We start from the raw sequence: 22,678 nt of genomic DNA on the forward strand, positions 1-22,678 counted from the left end.
ACACCAGTCAGGATGGCTGCTATCCAAAAGTCTACAAGCAATAAATGCTGGAGAGGGTGTGGAGAAAAGGGAACCCTCTTACACTGTTGGTGGGAATGCAAACTAGTACAGCCGCTATGGAAAACAGTGTGGAGATTTCTTAAAAAACTGGAAATAGAACTGCCATATGACCCAGCAATCCCACTTCTGGGCATACACACTGAGGAAACCAGATCTGAAAGAGACACGTGCACCCCAATGTTCATCGCAGCACTGTTTATAATAGCCAGGACATGGAAGCAACCTAGATGCCCATCAGCAGATGAATGGATAAGGAAGCTGTGGTACATATACACCATGGAATATTACTCAGCCATTAAAAAGAATTCATTTGAACCAGTCCTAATGAGATGGATGAAACTGGAGCCCATTATACAGAGTGAAGTAAGCCAGAAAGGTAAAGAACATTACAGCATACTAACACATATATATGGAATTTAGAAAGGTGATAACGATAACCCTATATGCAAAACAGAAAAAGAGACACAGAAATATAGAACAGACTTTTGAACTCTGTGGGAGAAGGTGAGGGTGGGATATTTCAAAAGAACAGCATATATACTATCTATGGTGAAACAGATCACCAGCCCAGGTGGGATGCACGAGACAAGTGCTCCGGCCTGGTGCACTGGGAAGACCCAGAGGAATCGGGTGGAGAGGGAGGTGGGAGGGGGGATCGGGATTGGGAATACATGTAAATCCATGGCTGATTCATATCAATGTATGACAAACCCACTGGAAAAAAAAATCATAATAAAAAAAAAAAAAGGAAAAAAAAAAAAAAGAGAGAAGACTCTACACATGGACGTCACCAGATGGTCAACACCGAAATGAGATTGATTATATTCTTTACAGCCAAAGATGGAGAAGCTCTATACAGTCAGGAAAAACAAGACTGGGAGCTTACTGTGCCTCAGATCATGAACTCCTTATTGCAAAATTCAGAATTAAATTGAAGAGAGTAGGGAGAAACCACTAGACCATTCAGGTATGACTTAAATCATATTCCTACAATAATACAGTGGAAGTGAGAAATAGATTCACAGGATAAGATGTGAGAGAATGCCTGAAGAACTATGGACAGAGGTTCGTGACATTGTACAGGAGGCAGTGATGAAAACCATCTCCAAGAAAAAGAAATGCAAAAAGGCAACATGGTTCTCTGAGGAGGACTTACAAATAGCTGAGAAAAGAAGAAAGCCTAAATGCAAAGGAGATAAAGAAAAATACACCCATCTGAACGCAGAGTTCCAAAGAATAGCAAGGAGAGACAAGAAAGTCTTCCTAAATAATCAATGTAAAGAAATAGAGGAAAACAATAGAATTGGAAAGACTAGGGGTCCCTTCAAGAAAATTCGAGATACCAAGGGAACATTTCATGCAAAGATGGGCACAGTAAAGGACAGTAATGCTATGGACCTAACAGAAGCAGAAGATATTGAGAAAAGGTGGCAAGAATACAGAAGAACTATACAAAAAAGATCTTCATGACCCAGATAATCACAATGAGAACCAGACATCCTGGAGTCCAAAGTCAAGTGGGCCTTTTGAATCATCTACTATGAACAAAGCTAGTGGAGGTGATAGAATTCCAGCTGAGCTATTTCAAGTACTAAAATGTGATACTGTGAAAGTGCTGCACTCAATGTGCCAGCAAACTTGGAAAACTCAGCAGTGGCTAAAGGACTGGAAAAAGTCAGTTTTCATTTGAATCCCAAAGAAAGGCAAAGCCACAGAATGTTCAAACTACCACACAATTGCATTCATTTCACATGCTAGCAAAGTAATGCTCAAAATTCTTCAAGCCAGGCTTCAACAGCACTTGAACTGAGAATGTTCAGATGTTCAAGCTGAATTTAGAAAAGAAAGAGGAGCCAGGGATCAAATTGCCAACATCCACTGGATCATAGAAACAGCAAGAAATTCCAGAGAAACGTCTACTTCTGCTTTATACACTATGCCAAAGCCTTTGACTGTGTGGATCACAACAAACTGTGGAAAATTCTTAAAGAGATGAGAATACCAGAACACCTTACCTGCCTCCTGAGAAAGCTGTATGCAGGTCAAGAAGCAACAGTTAGAACTGGACATGGAACAACAGATTGGTTCCAAATTGGGAAAGGAGTATGTCAAGGCTGCATATTGTCACCCTACTTATTTAACTTATATGCAGAGCACATCATGTGAAATGTCGGGCTGGCTGAAGTACAAGCTGGAATCAAGATTGCTGGGACAAATATCAATAACCTCAGATATGCGGATGATACCACCCTTATGGTAATTAGCAAAGAGGAATGGAACAGCCTCTTGATGAAAGTGAAAGACGAGAGTGAAAAAGTTGGCTTAAAACTCAACATTCAAAAAACTAAGATCAGGGCATCTGGTCCCAACACTTCATGGCAAAATGATGGGGAAACAATGGAAACAGTGAGAGACTTTATTTTCTTGGGCTCCAAAATCACTGCAGGTGGTGACTGCAACCATGAAATTAATAGCTATGATCAACCTAGACAGCATATTAAGAAGCAGAGATAATAATAATAATAATACTTTGCTGACAAAGGTCCATTTAGTCAAAGATATGGTTTTTCCAGTAGTCATGTATGGATATGAGAGTTGGACCATAAAGAAAGCTGAGCGCTGAAGAATTGATGCTTTTGAACTGTGGTATTGGAGAAGACTCTTGAGAGTTCCTTGAACAGCAAGGAAATCAAACCAATCAAATCAAAGGAAATCTGTCCTGAATATTCATTGGAAGGACTGATGTTAAAGCTGAAACTCCAATACTGTGGCCACCTAATGCGAAGAACTGACACACTGGAAAAGACCCTAATGCTGGGAACTACTGAGGGCAGGAGGAGAAGGGGACGACAGAGGACGAGATGGTTGGATGGCATCACTGACTTGATGGACATGAGTTTTAGCAAGCTTCAGGAGTTGGTGCTGGACTGGGAAGCCTGGATGCAGTCCATAGGGTCGCAAAGAGTTGGACATGACTCATCGACTGAATTGAACTGATCGTGGTAATGGGGATTTTTAGCAGTCAAATTTGTAGTAATCTTGTACTAACACACTGAGACTCTACCAAGAATTTTACACTTTGCTAGAAAGCAGAAGTTTACTGAAACCTAAACAATATGCTCTAAGATGTCAAGTGTTCTCTAAGCCTGGAAGCTGAACATGTATCAGAACAATAAGGCAATGCTGCTGCTGCAGCTGCTAAGTCGCTTCAGTAATGTCTGACTCTGGGCAACCCCATAGACAGCAGCCCACCAGGCTCCTCTGTCCCTGGGATTCTCCAGGCAATAATACCGAAGTGGGTTGCCATTTCCTTCTCCAATAAGGCAATTCAGGACTATTAACATATGATGTCAAACTAATTGTAATAGCTGCAAGGACATTCACATCCCTCTCCATGGTAAAAAAAAAAAAAAAAAGGAAAAAAAATGCCTTGTAAGATGATCATAAATTAAATGTTTAAGAATCAAACGTTTTCTCATTATAAAAAACACTACTTGAGATAATGAAAAGTCTACTTCAGGGAGCAGAATAGTCAAAGAATTCCAGTTAAAGAGGTTACTGCTTAATCAAGTGGCATATCAAATTCAGACTAAGGCAGTACTTTGAATTCTCATACTCTGTAATCTAATCCCCCAAATATCACTGTTTTTGTCTTTTATACCTGTGATTCTATGATTTAATAAGGTAATTTTTAACTTCAGTCTATCTAGAACATCCTTTACAAACATTATTAAGGCCTTAAGATGAAACATTTCATGTAGCTATCTTTAATTAAAAAAAAAGAAAGAAGAAAAAGACCTACTATATTCAAACATACAATTCAATGATAAAAATTAGTACTATTTTATCAATGTTTAGGTATGGCCTTCCTCTAAACTTAACTTTTATAATTTATATTATAGATATATTTATATTTTATATATACAAACATCTTCATTTATTAAGATCTCAAAGCGTGACATGTATGTTAAGAAAAAATTATACAAAGTAAATATGCTTCAAACACATCATTAATAAACTGGAATAATACATCCAAACAGCTAAGAACTCTCTCAAAATTGAAAACCCCTTATTTGAAACTATCAGAAGTTAGCAAACTGACAAGTATTCTTGTGAAAGATGACAATAAAATGAATGTTCTCTTCCATTTCAGATGCTAAAGCAAAACCAAAAGTAACTGCTATGCCTCTGATTACAACAATATCAACCTACATCAACAGAAGAGCTAAGTTTCAAAATGTTCCCTCTTGATACATGACCGCTGCAGATATTTCTATGAAACAACTGGGAAATTGAATAAACCAGAAAACACAAATTGGAGAGTGTTTGTTCTGCTGTTTATTTCTTTTCCATTTTATGTTTGTGTGTGTGTGTGTGTGTGTGTGTGTGTGTGTGTGTGTGTGTGTGTGTTCTACTTTTCTTTTTGGCACCACAGAATATTATTTTTTCTAAAAGTCTTTGTTCCCATAAGACCAATGACAGGATGACATCAGAACATATTTTTAATTTTCTATTTTCAAAAAAATATTCTCTCTCACATACTAATACACTTCATATAAGGCTTTGTCTCACCTGGCCAGTTCTTTAATTAAGTTTGCAATGCGTCTTTTGTCTTCAAGACACAAATCCTTCAGTGATGCACTCTTTATTTCTCCCCTGCAGAAACTCTAAAACAAACAAACAAAAATCATTCTGATTAACTTTCACAAAAAACAATTTTCAAGACTTTTCAAGAAATTTCTTAAAATTAGCACAGGAGATGAAATTTCTTGGATCTCTTTTATTTGTTAGAAGACTATCTATTTCATTTAAACCTACTGTGAGCTCAAAACAGGTTAAGGAACGGCTGTCCACCAGGGGACATCATGAAATTTACACAGGAAAAGCAGAGAGTAAGAACTCACAGGCACAAATGTGCCTGCTTAAGTATTAGGGAATAATAAGGAAACAACTTTCCCTTGGTGAATGTCACAGAAACAAACACCTAATGGAAGATACTGAGATCCCTTCTGACACCACAGTCCCATGGCTGCTTGAAGGTATACTAAGGCTGGCAGCAGAGACACCAGTCTCTAAGCTCTCAATATATCCCAAGGTTCATTCCAAAGGGTATTAGATCAAAGAGTAATAGTAATACTAGGTAACGTTATATCTAGTGTTATTAGGAATATTCTAAGTATTTTATGCTTATTAATACATTTCATTTTCACCACAATGCTATTAGGTAGATATTATTCCTATTCTATAGTGAGGGTACATATATTGCCTAGGAATATAGCAGTTAAGTAGCAAAACCAAGATTCAAGCATTGATTCCACAGTCTATGTTCTTACCCACTGTACTATCCTACCTCTTAAACTATAAAAAGTTCTCCTAGTACATGAACATCAAAGAGGGACCTTTAAAGCCATGAAATCTAGGAATTCACAAGGTACCCGCAGTTAACACATAAAAGGAATGCTTAAAAAAATAATCTTTGGCATTGGCAGTTATGCAACCACAAAGTAAATCAGTCCAATTACTTCACGTGGCCAAGAATAATCCAAGACCCCTAAAATGGATCCTGGAAGCACTGTTAGCCAAAGATGGGAAAGATAAGCGAGAAAAAGGAAATGGGAAACAAGACATGGTAAAAAAAAAAAAAAAAAAAAAAACATTAAATGAATTTGGTTTTAGATTTTAGATATGGTCAGTTTGAGATGCCAGGAGGACATTCATGAGGAAATGTTTAGGCAGGAAGCTGGAAATGTGGGTCTGGATCTCAAGTCAGAGAAAAACATAAAAATTTAAAATTCAGCCATATGCTGCTATCCATAATGTTTAGATTTTTATTATTTTCTTTATATTTTTCTATGTTTTAAAATTTTCCTTAAAATTAAGAAAAAAATACTAGTTTTTAAAAATCAACTCCTAATCCAAGAAAATAAATTAAAACTGGTAACTTAAAAGACAAAAGGAGGATCATAAGCATACAATATTGTAGGAGAAAAAAGTTTTAAGAAGAATGTGGGGTTAACAGTGGTAATAATCAAAAAACAGAATATTAAAAGGAGTCACTGGATTTGACAAAGGGAAAAATCGCTGAAAACCCATTAAGAGATTTCAGTAAACAAAAAAGAGAAACTCTTGCAAATAGGCAAGAACTTCAGCAGCATTGTGTTCAGGCAAAAACCTGAAAACACAAATGTTTGTCAACCAAAGTTAAACAGTGGTATGTTTATACAATGGAATTCTGCAGCTACTGATTGTTAGTTGACATTAATCCATCTTCAAACCCACCCCACCCTGCTTTGTTTTGTGAGGCTGAGGCTCTGGAAACCTCAATTCTCCTTTGCCACATCATTCTCTATTATGCTGTGCTTAGTCGCTCAGTCATGTCCAGCTCTTTGTGAGCCCATGGACTTACAGCCCGCCAGGCTTTCCAGTCCATGGGAAATCTCCAGGCAAGAATACTGGAGTGGGTTGCCATGCCCTCCTCCAGGGGATCTTGCCAACCCAGGGACTGAACACAGGTCTCCCGCATTGCAGGCAGATTCTTTACCATCTGAACCACCAGGGAAGCCTGTTCTCTATGAAGCTCTACCAACAGGGAGAAGGAGAGGCTCTGAGAGGAAGAAAGGACACATTCCTTTCTATTGCTTTCTGTCTCTCTCAGTGTTGGCCCTGCCAGAGATCCTCACCCTGGCAAGAACAACCCATTCCAGTTGGTGATTCTTCCAGGCCTCACAGAACCAGCCTGTCACGTCTCCTTGGAGACAGCAATACCCCTTAGGCTAGTTCCCCATCATCAAAGGTCCAAATTTCAGCTCTAAGTGGCCCCTCCTCCAAGTTTCGAGGTTTTAATAATTCCGATTTGTTCTGTTTTCCCAACTCTAGAGATGGTGGTTGTGTCTTGCTGTTATTACCTACATGATAAATTAGTGTGGCCCTTTTTGCCTTTCAGTTCTCCAGCACCAGTTTAACAAATTTTTATATACTAAACATACTCTCAGTTGAAATAACTGAGTAAACCCTGATTGAAATATCAGTGAAAAGAAACTAAATATGACAACATGCAGCATAAATAAACCTCAGAAACATAATACTGAATGAAAAAAAACCAAATCAGACAATATGATGAGAACGTTCATAAAAACTTGGAAATATACTTAAAACTATGGGATTCCCTGGTGGCTGAGAAGAGACCTCCTGCAATGCAAGAGACGTGGGTTCAATCCCTGGATTGGGAAAGATCCCCTGGAGAAGGAAATGGCAACCCACTCCAGTATTCTTGCCTGGAAAATCCCATGGACGGAGGAGCCTGGTGGGCCACACTCCATCAGGGTTGCAAGAGGTGGACACAACTTAGTGACTACACCACCACCATTGTTTGAAAAACAAATACGTGTTTACACCATATAGGACAGCAGTTGATAAACTATGACTGCAAGCTAAATCTGGCTCAAAGCTTATTTTTGGAAAAAAAAGTTTATTAAAACACAGCCATGCATATTCATTTATACACTGACATACATATGGCACTTTCCACACTATCATGGTAGAATTAAATAATTAAGACAGAGGCCATGTGTCTCACAAAGGCTAAACATTTACCATCTGGCCTTTTACAGAAATAGTTTGTCAACCTCTGATAAAGAGAAACAACAGAATGATAAACACAAAATTAGAGATTACCAAATAAGATGCTATGCTATAATAAGGGAAGAATAATACATCTCTCATATATTATCTCAGACTGCAAGGAAGTCTGAGCCTCTTCCCTGTCAATCTTTCTTTCCTTCTCCTCTCACAGATGCCAGACTTGTAGTGAAATCTTAAGTCTCTCCTTGATTTATAATAGCATCATGGCAATTCAATGCAGAAATGAATGGTTCCCTCAATAATCGGTACTGAACCAAAAGACTATCAGTATGAAAAAACGATTTGGAATAAGGTTTGTCACATTTTTAAATCTCTTTACGAGACAACTGAAATAAAAGGAATCCGAACTGAAAAGGCAAATATAAAACTATCTCTATTCACAGATGGCATAATCTTGTATATAAGAAATTGTAAGAAAATCACCAAAAAGCTATTAGATTAGAACTAATCAATGAATTTAGAAAGGTTACAGGATAAAAAATCAACTATGTTTCTAGCAGTCAAAAATCCAAAAATGAAATTAAGAAAACGATTTCATTAATAGTAGCATCACAAAGTATAAAATACTTAAAACTTGAAAATAAATTTGGCATGTACACTGAAAACAACAAAACATCACTGTAAGAAATTAAAGATATAAATAAATAGACAACTTACACACCATATTCAAGGTCTAGAAGACAATATTATAAAGCTGAGAGTACTCGCCAAATTGATCTAAAGATTTAACACAAGGTAGGGGTAGCAGAGTAGGAGATACAAACTATGGGGTGCAAGGCTCAAGGATGTACTGTACAATACGGGAAATACAGACAATATATTGTAATAACTGTAAGTGGAAAGTAACCTTTAAAGTTGTATAAAAAATTAAAATAAAAAAAAAGATTCCCAATCACTTAATTTATGGGATTAACATATACAGAGTATTATATATAAAATAGATAACCAATAAGAGCCTACTGTATAGCACAGGGAACTAGACTCAATATTTTACAAAAATCTATAAGGGAAAAGAATCTAAAAAGAAAATATATGTATATATATACACACATACATAATTATAAACACATATATGTAAAACTGAATCACTTTGATGTATACCTGAAACTAACACATTATTGTAAATCAACTGTATTTTTCAACTTTTTTTTAAAAAGAGTCAACACAATTGCTACCAAAATCCCAAGCTGACTTTCTGCAGAAACTGGCAAGCTGATTCCATAATTCCTATGGAAATGCAAAGGACCCATTATAGCCAAAACAACCTTGAAAAAGAAGAACTTGGACTATTTACACTTTCTGATTCCAAGCCTTCTGCCAAGCTACAATATATTAAAACAGAGTGGTATTGGCATTAAAACAGAAATACAGATCAATGGAATAGAACTGAGATTACAGAAATAGACACTTACATTTATGATTAAAAGATTTTTCAACAAGGGTGGCAAGACAAAGAAAGAATAGTCTTTGCAACAAATGATACTGGGACAAGAGGACATCCACATGCAAAAGAATAAAGCTGGGTCACTACCCACACCATCTACAGAAAGTAAATCAAAATGGATCAAAACTTAGATGTAATATCTAAAAGTACAAAGCTCTTAGATACTGGTATAAATCTTTGAGAACTTGGTTTAGGTAATGATTTCTTAGACACGACAGCAAAGCACAGACAATAAAAGAAAAACATTGGTAAGCTGAACTTCATCAAAATTTAAAACATTTAAGCTTCAAAGGACACCAATAAAAAAGTGAAAAAAAACAACCCACAGAATGGGAGAAAATATTTGCAAATAACGTATCTGATAAGAGACTCAGAGGTGGAATTTATAAATAACTTCTTACAACTCATCAATAAGAAGAACACATACAAATGGCCAAGAAGCACATAAACAGATGATCATTACTGGCGTGCGTGCGTGCGTGCGTGCGTGCGTGCGTGCGTGTGTGTGTGTGTGTGTGTGTGTGTGTGTGTGTGTTTAGTCACTCAGCTATGTCCGACTCTTTGCAACCCCATGGACTGTAGCTCACCAGGCTCCTGTGTCCATGGAATTCTCCATGCAAGAATACTGGAGTGGGTTGCCATTCCCCTCTCCAGGGGATCTTTCCCACTCAGGGATCGAACCTGGGTCTCCTGCATTGCAGGTGGATTATTTACCATCTGAGCTACCAGTGAAGTCCACTACTGGCCATTAGGAAAATACAAATCAAAACCATGAGATACCACTTCAAATTTACTACAATTATAAACAAAAAAAATGGATATAAAGCGTTGGTGAGAACGTGGAGAATCTAGAATTCTCATACATTGCTAGTAGAATGTAAAACAGTATAGCTACTTTGGCAGTACATCAAAAGCTTAAACAGAATTACTACATGCCCCAGCAATTCTACTTCTAGATATATACCCATGAAAATTGAAAACAGAAATCCATACAAAAATCTGTGCATGAATGCTGATGGAGCATATTCATATTAGCCAAAAAGTGTAACAATCCAAATGTCCTTCAACTGGTGGTTAAACAAAACATGCACTGAGCCATAGAAAGGAATGAAGCAATGATTCATGATACAACATAGATGAACCTTGAAGTGAAAGAAGCCAGTCACAAAAGACCATAAAGTACATTATTTCATTTATACGAAATATTCAGAACAGACAAATATTCAGGGATTAAAAGCAGGTTAGCGGTTGTCAGCAGCTGAGATTAATGGGGAACAGCTTTTGTGAAGTGGATATACTGCGGATATAAGCAACATAACAGGACTTTTGAGCTCAGTCATGTCCTTGTGACACCATGGACTGCAGTCTGCCAGGCTCCTCTGTTTATGAGATTTTCCAGGCAAGAATAATGGAGTGGGTTGCCAGTTCCTCCTCCAGTGAATCTTCCCAACCCAGGGACTGAACCCACATCTCCTGCATCTCATGCATTGGTTCAGTTCAGTTGCTCAGTCATGTCCGACTCTTTGCGACCCCATGAATTGCAGCACGCCAGGCCTCCCTGTCCATCATCAACTCCTGGAGTTTACCCAAACTCATGTCCATCAAGTCGGTGACGCCATTCAGCCATCTCATCCTCTGTCGTCCCATTCTCCTCCTGCCCCCAATCCCTCCCAGCATCAGGGTCTTTTCCAATGAGTCAACTCTTCGCATGAGGTGGACAACGTATTGGAGTTTCAGCTTCAGCATCAGTCCTTCCAGTGAATACCCAGGACTGATCTCCTTTAGGATGTACTGGTTGGATCTCCTTGCAGCCCAAGGGACTCTCAAGAGTCTTCTCCAACACCACAGTTCAAAATTGGTAGGTGGATTCTTTATCCACTGAGCCACCTGGGAAGCCCATGCAAGATTTGAGCTAATCACAGTTAAATCCTGTAGATAACTAAACGTGATAAGTTGACCCAACGTGTTAAGTTGACCCTTAACAACGTGAGTCTGAACTGCACAGGTCTACTTATAAGCAGATTTTTTTCAATAAATACACTGGAAAACTTGTTGGAGATTTAAGACAATTTGAAAAAACTTGTAAATGAACCACACACCCTAAAGAAATATATAAAAATAAATTAAGGAAAAAGTTAGGCGTGTCATGAATGTGTAAAATACATGTATATATACATATAAACTCAAAATATGTGTAAACTATGTTATCAGCAAAGCTTTCATTCAACAGTAAGTTACTAGAGAAGTTTTGGAGGAGTCAAAAATTATATGCAGATATTTGACTGCATGGGGTTCAACACCCCTAACACCTGTGTTGTTCAAGGGTCAAGAGTAACAAGTAACAAAACTAGACACTGAACATTTCCTCAAGAACATAAACCAGGTACTGTAAAACATTTTTTTTTTTAAAAACATTTTTTTATAAAGAGTTCAATAGTAAAGGATTTTGGCTTTGTAGGCATACATCTTTACAGCACCTCTGACACTGTAATACGAAAGCAGCAGTAAGATGACATTAAAAGAATGTTAAGAGAAAGGCTGTGTTCCAGTAACACTTGACTCACAAAACAGGGAAAAGCAGATGCCTACAACTCATAGACTGTCAAACCCTGACTTAACCTCTGGTTGAGAAGACAAAATATAAAGTAAAATAACAGGGAAGGAAATGGCAACCTACTCGTATATTCTTGGCTGGAGAATCCCATGGACAGAGGAGCCTGGCAGGCTACAGTCCATAGGGTTGCAAAGAGTCGGACATGACTGAAGTGACTTAGCACACATGCAAAGTAAAATAAACGAACTAGACAGGGCACGTACCAAAGGAATGTAGAGACACTGTTAGAGAGGCAAAGACAGACAAGGGAGAAATAAATGACTGAGCGATAAAAATAAAGTCTTCATGATAGTATTTGACAAGTGAAGGAAATAATAATAATAATATATGCTAATTTTAACAAAGCGTTTTCTTATATGCAAAGGATTATTTATCAACTAACATATTTACATGAACAAAAATCATAAAGAATACCTAATAAAATTTAAAAAACTGCTGTCAATTTGATTTACTAACACCACACAGATCAGGATGTAAGTTTTCTGAAACTTATGAAAACAATAAACGCTTCTTAACTTAGGCTTAAAGTAAGCCTGAACATTCTGTAACAAAAGCTTTGAGTAATATATATACTTTATATTCATACTAAATATTAATAAAGCATCCCTGAATCCTCTGTATCTTTTCAAAATACTTGTAGATCACCTAATGTTCTTTCAAGGACTCTTCCACACTGACCTATCAGTCATTGGCCAGCACAGAAAAATGACTCATTGGCCAGTGTTTATAAAGATTGGAGAATAAGGAAAAAAATAAAACAGAAAAAAAGAAATTACTGACCTGTTCATCAACTGAATCTCCTGCACCTTTTAAAGACTCCATGGAGACTGGAGCAGCAGTCACCCTGGAGGTCTTGACTTTAACATCAGCTTTTGGATTCAGCATCTTGTGTCTTGACCTGATATTTCCTTCTGTAGAAATTCCTAAGGATTTCCATCAAAACAAGATTTCAAAATTATATCTTTTCATTCTTTTAAACCCTCCCCCTAGCAACCTTTTCCTTGATACCCTCTACTGTATGGCACCTGATAGGCAAATCTCTTTATAAACTTAATTTTCAGGCTCTGGCACTAAATAACGAGTCATGAAAAGACTGTGTTGTGAATGCATTAGAGATTCAACTGAAATATTTTTTAAAGGGGATGTGAACATTTGTAAATCACATTAAAACCAATAAACTACAACATGCCATATGTACCTTAACTTATTGGAAACTAAAAATCTGAATTTTCACCTAATTAGATGTGCCTCCAATGGTTCAGTTTTACAACTCATCTCATAACAACCAGTAAACTTCAAAGTCTGTTACATAAACCCTACGTCATGAAGTTTATACATTTTCTTTGAAATATAAAATTTAGACTATTATTTGAACATGAAAAGTAACAAAAGAATCTGCTAATCCATGAACGAAGTATTCTATAAATTCATCAAAAGCTGACTTGCCAGCCAGATCCTAAAATAAGGCAATATTTCAAATCTTAGTGGGGTCACACCAAATATTAAAAAAAGAAAAAAAAAACTAGGTTCTGATGAACTGTTCTGCATCTACTTATACCTACAAAGTTGTCCTAATGTTTTATTTTCTTCTAACTCTTAAGAAGCAAAGAAGTTTACCAAATTAATATAGAAAATCATACCTGGAACATACACTACTGACTGTTCTTCATCAGAAACTATGCAGGAAGGCATAAAGGAAAATACTAGAAAAGATTATCCAACATCCAAATGCTGTTGTTCTGTACTTCTGCTGTAATTTGCAATTTCTTTTGAGCTAGAAGTTTGTAACTAGCTTTTAAAAACAAAACTAGGAAGTAATGTAATTAAATGTAGCAAAATTAATAATCTTTTAAAGTTCATCTTTATATATTCACAACTATCTGCTTTGTAAAAATGCTGGAATGCCTTGTTCCATTAAAGTTTTATCCATGCTTATTCCCAAATGACATACCCAGCACTATAAATTCTGCTGTAGTTTCCTCTCATTTTCTTTCCTTTTCTAAACAAGGAGTTAAACACTCCATCGTGCTCATCTTTGGTGAACTGACAAGTTATCTGAGGCATGAATACGTAATTTCAAAATGAGTTTTAGCTTTGAAGAACAAATACTGTTTAAGAGCAGCTCAATTATGCAAACACAAAAATATTTTTTATTCTTCCACAGTACATTCATGAAATGTCTCAAGAAGCCCTACTATTTAACAAGTGGAAGAAATTTAAGACAAAAAAGAACTATTTCGAATTTCAAAAGGAGAAATTTTGAAAGGGTGAAAGTCACTCAGTCGTATCCAGCTCTTTGCGACCCCATGGACTATACAGTCTATGAAATTCTTCAGGCCAGAGTACTGGAGTGGGTAGCTATTCCCTTCTCCAGGGGATCTTCCCAACCCAGGGATCGAACCCAGGTCTCCTGCAATGCAGGCGGATTCTTTACCAGCTGAGCCGAACACCGATATAGAAAGGGAACCAATATAATAAAGTTTACTTTTCAGAAATAAAATGTTATTCAGAACTAGATTTAAATCCAGGTATGTCTACCATTTGATAACCTTCTATTACACATACAGGAAGCAGGTGTCTAAACAATTATTTTTCAAATGACATAGAAAAGTCCAAAGTTTTGTATTACTTTATGAAATACTGTGTTTTCCAAAATTTGTAGACAAATCAAATATTAACTATTTCCTCCTGGGAGCAGACAGGAATAAAACAGTGGATAAAACATGTTAGAAAGCCAATATATTTCAGTTTAGAACCAATTCTAGAAATGGAATCTTTTCAAGAAATGTTGACTGGAAATGCCTAGAATCCCGGAGGAAACTAAGGAACACAATGGTGGTGCTTACTGTCTGACTTGCTAGGTGGTTCAGAACTCCTCAGCAGCATATGCACTGTCCCAGCTTCAAGACTTTGGCTGGTACCTAGTGCCTCTAAAAACTTTAAACTTCCTCAGACATCAGGGATGAGCACAGAAAATTTCAGGAGGCATATAAGACAAGTAAACAAACAAAATATTAGACCTACTAGTCCAAGGAAATTGACTGTAACTAATACTGACTGGAGTGGAGCATTTCTAAATTCACTGACACCCAATCCAAAACAAAAGCTTTACAAGCTGAAATTGTGCAGACTCTTTAGCAGCAGATTCATTTTTCACATCCTCTGGGACTCCTCAGTAACTGTTTAATTATTTGCTGTTGGAAATACACACATGGGAAAAAGTACAGAGGGGAAAAATTTCAAGATGACTCAGGACAAGCTCCATGTGACAGAGCCCTCAGTTAAAATATAAAAGAGGGATGGATTTGCAGAATATTCTCCATCTCCAAGGATGACCTATGGAAAGCTGACATAACTGAGTCCTGGAAAACATACTACACTTCTCTAGATCATCCACAAAGGAGTCTGCTCAACTCAGAAGCTCATCAAATATTTTATACTTTCTCTTTCCTCCTCCAACCTGATACCATTTCCCCCATCTTTACTCTAAGCTAATAACTTTGCTTCCTATTCCTTTAAGAAAAACAAACTATAGAAGCCTTTGACAAACATGCATTTGCAGAGGACATGATATTACATACAGAAAACACTAAAGATTCTACTGAAAAACTATTAGAATAATCACATTCAGATTGCTGATAAACAGAAGTTGCAGAATACAAAATCAATAAATAAAAATCTATACAAGAATAACCATCAGGAAGACAAATTAGGAGGAAAAAATCCAATTTAAAATTGCATCAAAAAAAGAGTAAAAAAATCTAGAAAATTTAACAAAAGAGGTAAGAGACCTGTACCCTGAAAAGTATAAGACACTGACGAAAGAAACTGAAGAAAAATGAAAGAAATTCATGTTCATGAATTAAAAGAGTATTGCTAAAATGTCCATAAAGCAATCTACAGATTCAAAGCAAAATTCCAATGTCATTTTTCACAGAAATATTGTAAAATAAGCAATCCTAAAATTTGGATGGAACCACAAAAGACCTTAATTAGTCAAAGCAATCTTGAGAAAGAACAACAAAGCTGGAGGCATCACAATTCCTGGTTTCAAAACACTACAAAGCAACAGTTATCAAAACACAAAAGACCCCCATGACATTAACAGCTACCCTCTCTTCCTGCTTTATTTTTCTCCATAGCACCCATAATCATATAATATTATTTTACTTATTCATGAACTAATTTCATTTCACTAACATGTAAGCACGAAGCCAGTGAAAATCTGCATTGTTTTGTTCAATGTTGTATCTCTAAGATCAAAGAATGCCTGGATCATAATAAACCATCTAGGAACGAATTAAATTGGTATTTCTTTAATCCCATGAGGCACTGTCCAACAACTCTCAATGCTGTCTTTCTCTCTTTGTCCTATGCAAAATATGCAGACAAACCCTACTAGTTACACCCACACCAAATTTCTTTTTCAAATATAAGACCACTAAATAAACTGACCTTAACAGAAATTTTTATAAATAAGACAAAATATTTGAAATTGCCTCCATCCAACCTATATTTTCTAATTGTTTGTAATCTGTCTTCACCTCATTATTTTTGAGAACCCAAATATTTACCTTCTTCAAATACCAATTCCCAACAAATGTATATTTCATGGGAAAGTTAAAGAGACACAATTTGGACCTCTTATCGTGTTCTCTGTGTCACCTTAGTTCCACTTGGTTCATCTAGAAGTGCCTCAATAGGGTAAGTACAGCAAGTTATAAAGAGTCTTTAACACCCAAGCTTCCGAAATTAAAGTGGCAAGCAGAAACCCAAGCCAGAAGTGGTAGGGAGAAATAAATATACCTATTCTAGAGCAACAGGATGTGAAGAAAATAAACTTGGTACTTCCCATTCTGTGATAACCTTGTGAGTATGAATCACTTATCAGCAATATGTGTATCATCATTACTAACCATAATGATTTTCCTGACATATATGGTTTTTCCAGCAGTCATGTATGGATGTGAGAGTTGTACTATAAAGAAAGCTGAGTGCTGAAGCATTGATGCTTTTGAACTATGGTGTTGGAGAAGACTCTTGAGAGTCCTTTGGACAGCAAAGGAGATTCAACCAGTCCATCCTAAGGGAAATCAGTCCTGAATATTCTTTGGAAGGACTGATGCTGAAGCTGAAACTCCAATACTTTGGCCACCTGATGCGAAGAACTGACTCATCTGAAATGACCCTGATGCTGGGAAAAATTGAAGGTGGAAGGAGAAGGGGACGACAGAGGATGAGATGGTTGGATGACATCACCAATTCAATGGACATGAGTTTGAGTAAACTCCGGGAGTTGGTGACAGACAGGGAGGCCTGGTGTGCTGCAGTCCATGGGGTCGCAAAGAGTCGGACACAATTGAGCAACTGAACTGAACTGATGTTATTTTAACATCAACATAAAGTCCCTATTTAATTGAAAACTCAATGGCAGAGATTATAGCTACTGCAATGCTTTGACCAGGTCCTTTATAGTTCATATTTGTTAATATCAAGTTCATAATACTGCTAAAGATAATACACTTAAGTGCACTTCAGCAATCAAATTTAGATACTGCAGAAATATTAATTTCTTTTGATATTACCAAGGGCTATAATGAAGAAGGAAAGCAGTTTATGGCCAAAGTGGGTATATTTCACTTGTAGATTTAAGCCATAAAATGACAACATGGCATATCACTGTTTACACACTGGGTATAAAGAAATACCTTGTGCAAAATAGCACTGCTGAATCATACTGTGCAGGAGATACACAACTCATAAAAACAACAATATGAAAAGGTGACCTTCAGTCAGAGATGACCTGTCCTCACATGATAGAAACATCTAGGAATGGAAATCTCTCAATCATACTTCTCCAATTGTTTAGGTGAGGCACTGAAAATCTCTGAATAGTGTGAAAAGAATACCAGATTACAGGTATATACTTTTTGGCATTTTTCTATTGAAAGTTCTAACTATAAGAACTTCAGGGGTGGTCTGGGAAGTCATCAGTGTAATGAGAAAAGAGATCAAGATCAAAAGACATTTCAATAAAAATTTTTTTACAGAAAGATCAAAAGACACATGACCAAATCAAATGATTCATAATTATGTTTTTTAGCAAAGATTCAGTAACAAATTCATATATGACATTGCTTTCAAGTCCTACAGAAATTTAACATGAAAATATTTAAGGCTGGATATTAATTGGTCATTATGTGGAATAGGGAGGGGAAACAGGTGATACTGGTAACCTTGAAATTCCTTTCAAACATCTGAATTTCTACAGAACGTAATCACCACCATTTTCCCCAAATAACTTCAACTCCTCACTTTCACTGCAAAGATGAGTATTTTACGTTAATTTTTACAGTCAGGGAGAATGTAAGAGAAAAGGAAGGCTATATGATATCTATATGAAATACGGAGTAATATGATTACATAAATAATTAAGTACAAGGCTGCTAAGACCAAGAGCATAGATTCTGTTTACACACCTATTAACTTAATCATACCCACTGCAACAAACTGTCTCCCCTATCCACACCCCACATACATTCTACTATATATCAGAACACTATCCTTATACATTTCGTATCAGCACAATAGCATTGGTTATACAGAAAGTTAAGGAATAATAACGAAAGCCACATAGATGGTTATGGAAATGATTACATTGAAGAAGCACATTGTAAGTTAATAATCTTCATATATCTCTATCAGAAAATTCTAACATTGCAGAGGCAATGTTTCACGAGAAAGACTCATCCCAATTTCCTTACTTCTAATTCAGTCCAGTTGCTCCCGATGCACATATTCTCCTGACAGGTAAAGAAAAAAATATTTAATTTTCACAGTGTATCAGTGTGCTTTTTATCCACAGTGTAGGATCACGATTTCACTTGATGCTCACCAACCTCTCATACACAAATGGTAATAATGCTTAGAAAGTCCATAACACCAAACGCTCAGCAGCAAGAAATGCAAAAATACCCCACTCTTCAAGGCATGACACTTTAATCTTAGTAATCCAACAAGGGGAACTGATAATATAACTTCTTAAGTTTTACTGACTAGCTAAGGAGAACCTGCAAAGAACGATTCAGAAGTTAACAGCAATGCCTCTAACAATGCTATGGCCAATCCTAGCAAACAGACAAAAAGGCTTGCCTCCGTGGGTATCCAACACACTGAATGCCCTCCTTCCAGGTAACTCTCCTGGAACATGAAGCAAGTTACCAGGGCCAAAGATCAATCTGGAACAGTGTACCTAACGCAAGGAAAAGAACCGGTTTTGTCACACATCTCATTACTCCAAGGATAAAAGCGCCACCGCTTCTCTACCATAAAACTATCCAAGAACTGATTCAACCCTGCTAGCGGCGACCCGCCACCTACATACAAATCAACACTACTCCCAGGCCCTAAAATCTGCATCGCATCTGATTCCATCATCAGCATCACCAGATCACGTCCGTGTGAAAACAAGTCCCACGATTCTCTGAAGATCTAAGTATGAAAATACATCGTCACTGCCAGGCTTTAAAGTCCGACGAGGTCCTGACTTGCTCCTAACAGCGCAGGCCAGGGATACTCCTAAACCAAGACGAAAAGATCCTGGACCAAACAGCACCATGCCCTCCTCCAGAAGCTCACTCCGCACAGACCCGGCCGGCCGGAGGTCGCCTCAGGCAGAGGGCCCCTTCCAGCCCCCGACTCTAGGCCGTCTTTCCGGAGCTCACCGCCAAGGAGGGCAGGGAAACAGCTTGGGTCGAGTGCCCACGTCTAGAACTCCAGCCTGGAGAAACAGTGCAGGCTCTCTGCCACCTAATACCCAAGCAAGGGGACTGCCCGGCGGCCCGACAGCACGGCCCCGCCCCCGGGGTCCGCAGCGAACTTCTCCCCTCTGCTTCGAGTCCCTCGCGACCGCTCGCCCCGGGGAAGGCGCCGGCGCCCCCTGTCAGGCGGGCAAAGGATACAGTCCCGGCTCCAGAACGCCGCCGCGCCCGGGCGGGAGGGGCCCGCCACGTCCGCCATCTTGAAACAACCGCCACTCGGGGCGTCGCGCCGGGGCCGCCCCGCCCCGGCCCCCAGGCCCGGTCCGGATTGGCCACACGACATAGAGGTCCGCCCCCGCTTGCGCGGCCGGCCCCGGCGGGGCGGGACGGTCCGGCCGGAGGGGTCGCTGGGTCCCGGCGGCGTGGCGTGGAGCACCCGCCGGGGCAGCGGGAACAAGCTCCTCGGGGGACTACTACCGCCCGAGCAGCCCGGGCCCCTCATCTCCGTCCCGTAGCCCTCTCAGGCGCCGAGCACTACAAGTCCCGGCATGCCGCGAACTTGACGGCCGCGCCTCCCGGGCGGTGTCCGGCCCTCCGGCCCGCCCCGCTCCCCCGCCCGGTCCCCTCCCCTTCCCCGGCCGCACGCGGAGCCGGGACGCGAGACATGGAGGAGACGCCGCCCCCGCTGCTGGGCAGCAGCAAGCCGCACCTGGAGAAGCTGACCTTGGGGGTCACTCGCATCCTAGGTGAGTGGGGCGGGGCGGGGGGTGGGGCGTGAGGGCGACTGCGGGATGAAGGGTGTGCCACGGAGGCGCGGCGGGAGCTGGACTGTCTAGGCCAGTGGACATCGCGGCTGTTAAGTCCCGTTGTTTAGAAGGTGCGTTGACTGGGCCACGGAAGCGTTTGCCGGGAGTGTGGATGCAGAGACGCGAAGCCCGAAGGTCACCCCATCCGAAATCCCACCACAGGGCCCAAGAAGGATGCGGGAATAGATGTGCTAAGGGGAAACAGCAGGCCCCTGACAGTGGGAGGCTGGCTGTCCTGAGAAGCCTTCTTGGCCTCAGGTGGCAAGAGAGAGGTGGGAAAATGTTACAGTCGACCTCCCAGGGCAACCGGTTCCCATGCGCCTCCGTGTGAATGGTACCTGAATTGGTCCAGAGAAGTGAAGGTTTGCACCGTTGAATGGGTGGTTTTCCTTTATGGAACCTTTCTTTACTACCTACTACTACGTTAAATTTTAGAGCTACTCTGCAATGAAATGAGACACACACACAGTTCAGTCATTCGTTATTGCTCAGAGGTAGCACACAGAAGGAGGCGATTCATATTATCTGGAGATAATATGTCCCACAGGAGATGATGCTGATTTTGAAAGACAAGTGGAAGTTAGCCAGATAACCGAGGAGGAGAAAGGCAGTCTAAGCAGGCCAAATAGTACATTTCAATACCTTCCTTTGGCATTCATAAAAAAATCTAGATTTTGTGTCATGACACACCAGTCTCCTATAATTTACGCTCAGCTGTCTTTCTGACTTTACTTTCACTCTGCTTTTGTCACAGTCGCCTCCTTGTTGTACCATAAACCCACCAAGCTTGTTCCCACGTCAAGGCTTTTGCAATTTACTAGACCTTCCATCTGAAATTCTCTTCCTCTGAATGTCTTTCTCTGACTTCATTCAGATCTCTGATTAAATATCACAACCTCGGAGGAGCCTTCCCAGAATACAGTTCCAGTAACACCGTTCCCTATCACTGTCTTCCTTTATCCTACTTTTTTTTAATCCTCATGGTCTTGCCACTGTTTGAAATTATGTATTTATTTGTTTGTTTTAATTTGTCTCTTTTCTGTAGTTGAAGTCCATGAGATTAGGATCTTTGTATTATTCTTCCCTATATTCCTCAGTTGGATGGCATCACCGACCCAATGGACATGAGTTTGGGTAAACTCCCGGAGTTGGTGATGGACAGGGAGGCCTGGCATGCTGCGGTTCATGGGGTCGCAAAGAGTGGGACACGACTGAGTGACTGAATTGATATTCCTCGGTGCCTAAAACAGTAAATGAGGTGTGAAACATCCTGATGTGTTTGGGAGAAGCGATAAGTTTTAGAAATGAAATTAGAGTGTCGGGCGAAGAGAGAGCTAATCACCGAGACCACTCATATCTTGTCTCCTTATTCTTACCCAGACTTCTGCCCTATTGCTTCTTGTACTTCTGGACTTAGGCAGGTCTTGCTGTACCACAGACACACTTCATTGTTGTTGTTCTGTCACTTAGTCACATCCGACTCCTTGTGACCCCACAGACTGCAGCATTCCAGGCTCCTTGTCCTTCATTGTCTTCCAGAGTTTGCTCAGACTCCTGTCCGTTGAGATGATGACGTTATCCAACCATCTCATCCTCTCTAGCCCTTCTCCTCCTGCCCTCAATCTTTCCCAACATTCACTGTCTTTGCATCAAGTGGCCAAAGTATTGGAGCTTCAATTTCATTAGTGTCTTTATAAATCTAGAAAATTTTCTCTAAATAAATTATTTCCTTTTAATAAATGTTTAATCTACTCAAGTCAAGCTAACTAAATGTCCCTTAAACTGTCAGTTTGATTTAAAGGCCTAAATAATTAAATGTCTATAAATATTTTAAATTTCATTGATGCATTTAATATATTCTATTATGTATTTCAGATGTCTGGCAAACTGCTAACAGTTACAAGTTAAAACCTACCTAAGGAATTAAACAACTCTGGTAATTAAATTTATAGGAAGTCTAGCCTCCTGTAAGCAGTCTATTTATAAATGTAGTCAAAACCTAATAATTTCAAGTTAGTAATCACAAGTCGAAAATCATTTGCAGACATACCTCAGAGATGTTGGGAATTAGGATCTAGACCACTGCAGTAAAATGAATATCCTAATAAAGTGAGTCTCACAAATTTTTGGTTTCCACTGTGTATAAAAGTTATGTTTACACTCTATTAAAGTGTGCAATAGCATTATGTCTAAAAAATGTACATATCTTAACTTTAAAATACTTAACTGCTGGAAAATACTAACCATTATCTAACAATGCAAGGTTGCCACAAATCTTCAATTTGTAAAATAAAAAAAGAAAGCAATATCTGAGAAGCACAATAAAGCAAAGCACGGTAAAACGAGTATGCCT

At 38.9% G+C, this 22,678-nt stretch overlaps 2 protein-coding genes across 4 annotated transcripts in view; one reads left to right on the forward strand and one right to left on the reverse strand.

Moving 5' to 3' along the window:
• KIAA1328 (KIAA1328 ortholog) overlaps nt 1–20,021 on the reverse strand; it is a 440,823-nt gene extending 420,802 nt beyond the window's left edge. For 2 of the 3 annotated variants that reach the window (XM_043889124.1, XM_043889125.1), the window contains exons 1-4: nt 19,721–20,021; nt 13,400–13,435; nt 12,540–12,682; nt 4,633–4,727 (exon numbers count right to left, since the gene is read on the reverse strand). In XM_043889124.1, the coding sequence (XP_043745059.1) occupies nt 4,633–4,727; nt 12,540–12,682; nt 13,400–13,435; nt 19,721–20,021 (575 nt within the window). Of the gene's footprint in view, nt 1–4,632; nt 4,728–12,539; nt 12,683–13,399; nt 13,436–14,605; nt 14,740–19,720 lie in introns of those variants that run through there. The other variant, XM_043889126.1, reaches the window with a different exon arrangement.
• TPGS2 (tubulin polyglutamylase complex subunit 2) overlaps nt 19,948–22,678 on the forward strand; it is a 60,338-nt gene continuing 57,607 nt past the window's right edge. The window contains exon 1 of the mRNA XM_043889182.1: nt 19,948–20,265. Coding sequence (XP_043745117.1) covers nt 20,184–20,265 — 82 coding nt within the window. The 5' untranslated portion in view covers nt 19,948–20,183. The remainder of the gene's footprint in view (nt 20,266–22,678) is intronic.

The sequence above is a fragment of the Cervus elaphus genome, chromosome 27 (assembly GCF_910594005.1).
Source record: "Cervus elaphus chromosome 27, mCerEla1.1, whole genome shotgun sequence".
NCBI classification, from domain to species: domain Eukaryota; kingdom Metazoa; phylum Chordata; class Mammalia; order Artiodactyla; family Cervidae; genus Cervus; species Cervus elaphus.